General features: G+C 44.5%; 1 protein-coding gene across 1 annotated transcript in view; it reads right to left on the reverse strand.

Annotated features, from left to right (window-relative positions):
* Positions 1–282: 282 nt before the first annotated feature.
* The window catches only part of CHCHD3 (coiled-coil-helix-coiled-coil-helix domain containing 3), a 139769-nt gene continuing 131007 nt past the window's right edge, over positions 283–9044 (reverse strand). Inside the window, exons 8-9 of the mRNA XM_031061888.1 lie at positions 6042–6177; positions 283–975 (exon numbers count right to left, since the gene is read on the reverse strand). Coding sequence (XP_030917748.1) covers positions 949–975; positions 6042–6177 — 163 coding nt within the window. The 3' untranslated portion in view covers positions 283–948. The remainder of the gene's footprint in view (positions 976–6041; positions 6178–9044) is intronic.

Here is a 9044-nt window from a genome sequence, read left to right on the forward strand (position 1 = left end):
CAGGCAATGAGAGCTCATGCTGCTCCATTCACAAGCATTTCCCAAGGAGGGAAGCGGTGCTGGATCAATCACAACACTCCCATCACATGGGATCTTTTTAGGTGGCTGTGATGGAAAACAGCTCAATCCAAGCCTCCTTCCTGACACCAGGGCTGGTTGTACATGAAAGTCTGTGCTTGAAAAGCTTCAGCAACAACATCTGCTGGGAAAGCGTGATTGACACAGCAGAGGGAACACCATCCAACCCCGAGGAGTGGGAAGGGAGACAGACTGCAGCATCAATCTTGTGCATAAAATAGATTTATTGTTGGTACAGAGCGAGGCATTCTCGTCAGCACTTGATACGAGCGAGGAGCACAACAGAACCATCCCATGGAAACAAAGGCCATGGAGCACCCAAAGTGTTGGGTCACAAACATCATTCCAGCAGAAGGCCTGCAGAGAGAGACTTCATCAAGCCAGGCCATTTGGGAAATAAGTTAAAGCACAATTTACAATTCTACACTGTGAGGAGAACTCTGACAGCGGGACCAGGGGTTATTCCCGAGGAACGGCCGCGTCCCGGCGCTGCAAGGGTTACACCCCTGTCTCGGACAGAGAGATGTTTCTGAGGAGATCCTCCAGTGAAATAGCAGCATTTGAAGGATATTTCCCCTCTCTAAGGTCAGAGAAAGGCTCTTTTCTTTGCCTGCCTTCAATCAGCAGTAAGTGGGCTTTGATGCGGCCTCGGACGGGCGAGCTCTGATGGAAGGAGATCCAGGCCCGGCTTCCCAAGCGCTCCTGCTGATTGAGCCCTGAGCATGCTGCCCTTCAAATGGCTCTTCCACTTCTTCTCTTTATTGGGCTGCCCTGCAAACGGGCTGCTGGGTCGTTCTTGGGGAGGAAAAAACAAAAAAGCTCTTCTGCTGAAATTAGTTGATGGTCTTGTGCTTGATTCAGACAATGCCTTTATCCTCCTCTCCCAAGCATTCTCTGCTGCAAAAATGATCAGAGGGGAGGGGAGAGACAGGGAGAAACACACATTTCAGTAACTCCAAGTTATTCTGAAGTTTGGCTACAATTCCTTCCTAGGATCTGCATTTTTTTAAAATAAAAATGCAGAACAAAAACATTGTTGATAAACACATCATGCCAGAGACAAGTCCCAGAAGCAGAATGAAGTTTGAGGACTCAACAAGGCAGTGGTTTGGAGGCCTGAAGAGTCTCACTAATGATCCATTTTCGCCTCCCCTGATGCTATCATGGCTTTAGTGCTGTGGCTATTAAAGGAGATTAAAACACCTGACCTTACAATAAGAAAAATCCCATTCCCAGCAATTAAAACTCTTGAGGAAAAATATCCTGGGAACATCCAACACTGAGCATCCCTCACCTGGCTCCTTCCTGGGTGCTGAGTCAGAATCAAAACCCCAACAGTCTGAACATGTTGCACTCAGCTCGGGCTTCATTACAGAACCACAGAGCATGGAATGGTTTGGCTTGGAAAGGACCTTAAAAATAATTTAATTCTTTTCACTCGACCAGGTTTCCTGTCCCTGGCAAGACTGGACAGGGCTTGGAGCAGCCTGGGATAGTGGGAGGTGTCCCTGCCCATGGCAGGGTTTGGAATGAGATGATCTTTAAGGCCCCTTCCAACCCAAACCCTTTTTCTTGCCACAAAACCCATCAAATGAGTAAGGACTAATTATGAGCCTCTCCTTGCAAGAAATGGCAGGAAGAGATTTGATAATTCTGAGGCTTTATGTCAGGAAGAAACTCAAATTTAAACCTTGAAATCCTCCCAACAGCTGATTCAGGTGTCTGAGCAACACTACACAGCTTGGAGGTCTGGACTGCATTGTTACAGCCATGGAAATTAGGGAAAATTAACAATAAAGGGAATTAAAACCATGTCAGGTTTAGTTCCAACCAAATTCTCATATTATTCCTTAAAAAACCCAATAAACTGTGCTATTCCACCCAGTTCCTGCAAGCGTTAAGAGCTGGATTTTATGAAAAATCTCTTTCCCAAAAGGATTGTCCAGCCTGGCCCGGCTGCCCAGGGGGCAGGGGTGGAGTCCCCCTTTCTTGAAGGATTTAAAACCCTTTAAAATGTGGATGTGGCACTTGGGGACATGGTCAGTGGTGGCCTTGGCAGTGCTGGGAATGCCTGGATTCCATGATCCTGGAGATATTTTCCAACCTTAATAATCCTGACTGTAAAATTCTCCAAGGCATCCACACAAACAGGGGGTGCCTGTCCTTGTGCCCACAAAATCCTCCAGAATTCACACAGGAGAAGGAGAGGCCGGAGGAATAAAAGGATTCAGTTTTGTGTTCTTTGGGTGCATTTACAAACAAAAATCAGGGGAAATTTCATCTGTTACCAAAACCTCCAATCCATGGCACCCCCATGGAGATTTCTGGAAAGCTCCACCTGGAAAATCCCTTTTTGCACACGAATTACAGACTCACTCCAAGCCATCTCTGGGCTGAATATTAACTTTATGTTGATTTAGCACTGCACAAGTTAACAGAGGAAATTCCCAAGGGACCTGAGAAAAAATTGGCTACCTTTGTTTAGTGTCCTAAGGAAAGAAAATGCAGATATTTGTTCATCATATCCATATTTCTGCCCACAAAATTCCACCTTCAGACAAACAGGTGTGTTGCAAGCTTTGCTTGGGTTTTATCTACATTTTGGGGCTTTTTAGTGTTTTTTCTTGTCTTTTTAAATTAATGCATTTAAAATATTTCCTTTTTTTTTTTTTTAACCTAACCCCGTGGAGGGAAGCTGATCCCTTTTTTAAATTAATGTATTTTTTCTTGCCTTTTAAAATTAATGCATTTAAAATATTTCCCTTTTTAATTTTTTTTTTTTTTTACATAACCCCAAGGAGGGAAGCTGGTCCATAATAAACCTCCTTCAATGAGGGCAGGGTTAAATGATGAGGTCTTTTTGTTGAATTTCAGTTCAGTGTTTCCACATACACAAATTCCATCTGTTTTTCTCTTAGACTGGAAATTGGTATCAAAATACTGGAAGATGAGGGTAAAATCCTGGGTTTTTTTCTATTTAGGATGCATAATTAAGGATCCACTTGATCCAACAAATAAAAATAGTGGTTACACTATTTATTTACACTTTATCCCAGGCTAAAGGATAACATTTTGTAGCCAGGCTGCCAGGCACCAGCAGCTGCTGGTATTGTTATTTTAAATACTCTTAAACCTCACCTGCCTGCAGAGGCCTGAATCCTTCTGGAATTCAATGGTTTAACAGGAAATTATTGCACAGATTTGTTAAACCATGGACTAGCTGTGTTTTTATGTAAGAATCAGAAATCCTTGTAACCCAGAAGGGGGAAAAATTGAGAAGAACACCCCCAAAATATGTATTTTAACAGTTAAAGTCCATATCCATGGCTGGAAAACCAGGAAAAAGGAATAAAAAGCCATGGATGGTCTGGCTGGAGTCACTTCAGTATAAATAAATGCCAGACACAATCCAAATATCTTCCCCTTAATGGCTCCATTAGGTTAAGTTTTCCTCTCCATTACTGGCATTATCATTATAATAACATGCAAACATTAATAACAGAGTTTAATTTATCTCCCCAGCTTCTCATGACTTTGGGAAGAGATTTCAAGGGAAGATACACCAATGTGTCAAACCCCTCTGAATTAACAACTCTCTGGGCTTTTCTAAAGAGGGGAGAAAAGGACAGATAGAGACATGAGATTACAGACAGCATGAGAAATAAGGAGCACACAGAAGAGAGGGGGAGATAATTATAAGCAAGATAGGGAAGAAAGAGGAGTCAATAAATTCAATTTATGAAAAGCACAGAGTGTGCTCAGCCCGAGCACAAGTGCCCAGACTCACCGCCAGGAAATCGGATTAGTTCACTTATTTGCTTTTCAATATCTTGCTCTATTCCCTCTAGCAAATTCTCTTCTTCCCTTTGTTTCTTGTAGCCAGTGTCAGTTAACTTTTTCATTTCTGAATCTGCCATTTATCCCCCTCCTCTGGCTCCCAACCAGGCACACAGAGAAGGTAATTTTGAAGTGATTTTATAGCAGCGTTTAGGAATTCTTTCAAAGGAACTGTCTGGACATGTGGGCAAACAGTGAGTAAAAATAATTACAATTACAGCTGCAGCACGTGGAGGATGGGCTGGAGTTCATTATGAAAAACAATTGCTCCTGCTTGCAAATATTTCCATCATAAAAGGCTTCCCCTTCTCTGTTATCATGAGAGAAACCTCTCTGAATTCTCATCTTGAAGCATGTGTGAAACAGAATAAGAAACATTTAGGAAACACTTTTAACTACTTGACAGGCTTGGATGAAGATCTTCAACAAAAAAAAAAAGGTGTTTAAAAGGGTTCAAAAACCTAATGCTCATATTTATGCAATTTGCTTTTCCTGCACCTTCTGAACATGAATTAATTCATCCCCATCAGAGTCTTCTGAAGAAATTCCTATCAGATACAAAGTCGACTTAGAGCTTAAACATGTCTAAGTAATTAATCCATTTTTTTCTGGTTACTTTAAAAAGTAATAAAAAAAAAATTATACATGCAATAAATTAGTGCTGCAGATGCTGCAGGGCCATGGGGAAATCCACTAGAGAACAAACCAAAACAGGGCTACAAGTGACAGAACAAGAGGAAACAGCCTCAAGCTGCACCAGGGGAGGCTGAGGTTGGATATTGTGGAAGATTTCTTCACTCAAAGGCTTGTCCAGCCAGGGCAGGGCTGGAGTGCCCATTCCTGGGGGGATTTCAAAGCCCTGTGGTTGTGGCACTTGGGGACAGGGTCAGTGGTGGCCTTGGCTGTGTTGGACTGGATGGGCTTAAGAATCTTAATGATTCTGTGATTTTCACGTTATTCACTGGACTTTTCCTAAAAAAAAGGAGATTGGTGCATTCCAAAATGGGCAGGAGGAGAAATGATGGAATTCCCAGAAAGGTTTGGGTTGGAAGGGACCTTAAAGCCCATCCAGAGCCACCCCTCCCATGGCAGGGACACCTCCCACCATCCCAGGCTGCTCCAAGCTGGCCTTGGACACTTCCAGGGATGGCACAACAAACACCAATAAAGGATATATTAAAATAAGTGAATTGGAAGGGACAGGGAGCTCTCAGTGACTGAGGCACAAGGAGCAGTGTTAATTCCAGCAGATCTTTGGGAATACCAGCTCGAGGCTGCAGCATTTGAAAGCAAAAGGTCACGGAGAAGGATCAGAGGCAAAATCTCAGGGATTTTGAGCCCAAGCAGAGTTAAGCCCAGGGAAGGTGATTACCATGATCAAACACCAGCCATGCTCACCACTACCACATAAAGCTGGGTGTGCTCACGTGCTCAAATATTAACTCACAGATTTGGGCAGAAATAAAGATCACCAGACTGATTTAAGCACTTTTTACACATCCTGCATGTGGGCTGTGAGCACATTTCCTGGTTTGTTTAAGAACACAACTGAGGTCAATATATGCATTTCTGCATTTGAAAGATGCAAGCTGATGAAAAAGAATAAAAGGGAGAAATTGTAGCTTCATTTAATTTAATGAGTTACATATTACTGTCATTTTCCTTCATGCTGCACTAATAAAGCATAAAGATTTTAATTGGCAGTGGCATCCATACCCTACAAAACTGGAAGGGAGGAGGGCAAGAGCAGGTAAAGGGCAATTTTAGAGTCTTGCATGACACAAGACAGAAGAAATCAAGAATTCCAAGTGGTCACCAACGTAGTTTGAGACATCCATGAGTTTCTCATATTTATGGCAAAGACTACCAGGTATTTTAATCCCCTTGTTTTACTGCTAAAACTGTAGATAACAGGAAACATCTGCCAACAGCAAGAGCTGCTACACTAAACAACAGCTTCCCAGGGGAAGAGATGGAAACCTGAGCATTTAAATCAACTCTGAGTGGTCTCCACAGAGCTCAGGGAACGCACACACTGGGAAATGCTCGGGCACGGAGGAAGGACTAATTAGAAATCCCTCCGTTCATCATTCCATCATTTTTCAGTGAGAACAGGCCCAGCTCACCTGTTTGGCATGATTGACACAGTGCAGGTACTGGCTGGCCAGGGCAGAGCAGCTCAGGGTCTCCTGGGCATGTTCCCGGTAGCACTGGAGGATTTTATCCTGCAGCTCCCCACAGATGGGGTGGGACTCGTATCTCCTGTGGGAACAGACAACAGCTTCAGGGTTTCCTTCTAAAAACAGCTCAGCAAAGACAAAAAACTTGCATTATTTTATTATTATTATTATTAATATTATTATTTTTGAATCTGTTTGGGTGGGAAGGGACAAAGCACATCCAGTTCCACCTCCTGCAGGGACACCTTCCAGGGTGCTCCAAGCCCCAATGTTCAGCCTGGCCTTGGACACTTCCAGAGGAAAGAATTCATCCCTGTGAGGGTGGTGAGGTCCTGGCACTGACTGCTCAGGGCAGCCCTGATGCCTCAGGTTTTGGTTTTTTTATTTTTCACATTCTGTGCTGCTTTAGTGTGGGTCTGAGCTTCATATTATGGGATGGTGAGCTCTGTGCACAGCGCAGGGAGACAAAACAATTCCTGCTCCAGCTGGGCACCAAGGACAAATGACCCAAATCTCAGCCCAGGAGCGGGCTCTTGTGCTGCCCAAGGTGCATCCATGGAGGAGATCCTTTCCATAAATCCCTGCTTTATTCTGGAACTCTGTCCAGTCTCTTCTCAAGGCATCACCTCCATCCCTGGCAGTGTCCAAGGCTGGGTTGGACGGGGCTTGGAGCACCCTGGGATAGTGGAAGGTGTCCCTGCCCATGGAAATGGGGTTGGAACTGGGTGATCCTCAAGATCCCTCCCAACCCAACCCACTCTGTGATTCTGATTCTCATTTTGCTGATTGGCCAAGGCAGGTTTCCCCCATCAGGGCAATGAAACACGAAGCACAAACGCTGCTCCTCCGGGGAATTGATTTCTTGACAATCACTGAAGACGTGGTGCTAAAATAAAGAGACTGTTAAGTCACCTTGATTTTACAGCATGTACCTATATAAAACATCTCTTCCTCCTTTCATTCATTATGTGAACCTGTGAAATCTAAACCAGAATTTAAATGCAGTCCCAGGTGCTTCCACACTTTATGATCTCCTAGTTCAAACTTCTGCAGACTCTTACGGAAGAGGATTTTCCCTTAATCCCCCCTGTGCTGAGATCAGCACGTGCTTCAAAGGCATGTCAGGCATCAAAATGTGCAACCACAAACTGCTGCACATGGAGGGAGGATGGCAAGGTCTGCACTGGGACAGGGAACACAGAAACAGCAGGGATGTTCTCTGTAGACATCTCCCAGCAGTGATGATTTAGGTCCAACTAAACCAGAGCTCGATTAAAATGCCCAAACTCCTGGTGTGAATTGATAAATCAATACAAGAGAACCTGAATTAACTAAAAATACTCACAGTAAACCTAGCTGTGCCTTTATTCACAAGTGATTTTAAAGTGAACTCATATACAGGTGAAGAGAGAAAGGAATGGGCTGCTCTAGCATGGCTGCACAAATTCTGTCAGTGTAAACAAAGCCATTTCAATGGGGGAACTCTCTAGCCCATGATAAACAGCTTTTAAATTGTGTTTTTTTTTCCCAGAGTCACGCCATCAGTGACCAAAATCCAGGTATAATTCCTTATTTGAATGTTCCAAAGGACGCTGTACATTGCCAAGCATATGGGAGCCCTGTGAGCCACATCATCTCCTGCCCCTCAGTGATTTGTTTTCACACTCTCACTTTTTCCCCCCCATTCAGGGGGGATTTTTTTAAACCTGCTCTCAGCTCTGTCCTTGTGAGAACACAGCCACTTCCTCCAAGCCAAGCAAGTCCATTTCCTGGATTAATCTGAAGGTGAACACTGTCTGTGTATTGATCAGCTGTGCTTGTTCCACTCCCCTAATGCTCTGTTGGCACTTTTGGGAAAGCACTAAATGAAATTACTGCCTGGCATGAGAGGGCCATAAACCACAGGCTGCAGGATCTCCTGTTGGGAAAGGAGGTTCCAATGTGCATTATGGGAACCCCTCTGAAGGGTTTCCCATCGATTTCTGGACTCACTCACAGATGGATGGTCAGAAACAACAGCAAGGAAACTCCTCCAAAGGGGAATGAAATATCTCCCTAACAGAGAACCTCCTGAAGCTGCTATGATTACATCAGTTAATACTTAAATGGGACACTGGGAAGGAATTCCTGGCTGGGATGGAATTCCCAGAGAAGCTGTGGCTGTCCCTGGATCCCTGGAAGTGCCCAAGGACAGGCTGGATGGGGCTTGGAGCAGCCTGGGGTACTGGAGGGTGTCCCTGCAATGGCAGGGGATGGATCTGGATGGGCTTTAAGGTCCCTTCCAACCCAAACCATTCAGTGGTTCCATGAATAAAAGTCATTTTACAGAAGTATTTAAGGGTCTGTGGGGTTTGACTGAGGGAAAAGCTCTAAGAAAAGGTTAATAGTGCAAGCTCAGCAGTTATGTGGAATTTATTGGGGAAATGTGGAGGTTTTAAATGCCTGAGTGGATAAAGCAAGCTGGTCTGGTCCCAGGCAGGGCCAGGAGATCCTCAGAGCAGGAGGTCCTGAACTATCCCCTGTCCTGAGAGAGATCTGTATTTTGGGACATGTGGCAGGAAAAGCATCACCAGAGTATCTCAGAATGGTTTGGGTTGGAAGGGACCTGAAAGCCTCTTCAGTGCCACCCCTGCCATGGACAGGGACACCTCCCACTGCCCCAGGCTGCTCCAAGCCCTAGTGTCCAACCGTGAACACTTCCAGGGATCCAGGGGCAGCTCCAGCTGCTCTGGGAAATCCATCCCAAGGCCCCACCAGCACTTCCCAGCCAGGAATTCCTTCCCAATATCCCATCCAAATTCCCCCTCCTCCAGTTTCAATCTCTTGTCCTATCACAACCTGCCCCTGCTAAATGAACGTGATTGTGTCCTACACCATATTCATTAAATTAATTAATTAATTGCTCAGGGATTTCACAACTAAACTGAAGGAAAACCACAAACCATGGGA

The sequence above is a fragment of the Geospiza fortis genome, unplaced genomic scaffold (genome assembly GCF_000277835.1).
Source record: "Geospiza fortis unplaced genomic scaffold, GeoFor_1.0 scaffold61, whole genome shotgun sequence".
NCBI classification, from domain to species: domain Eukaryota; kingdom Metazoa; phylum Chordata; class Aves; order Passeriformes; family Thraupidae; genus Geospiza; species Geospiza fortis.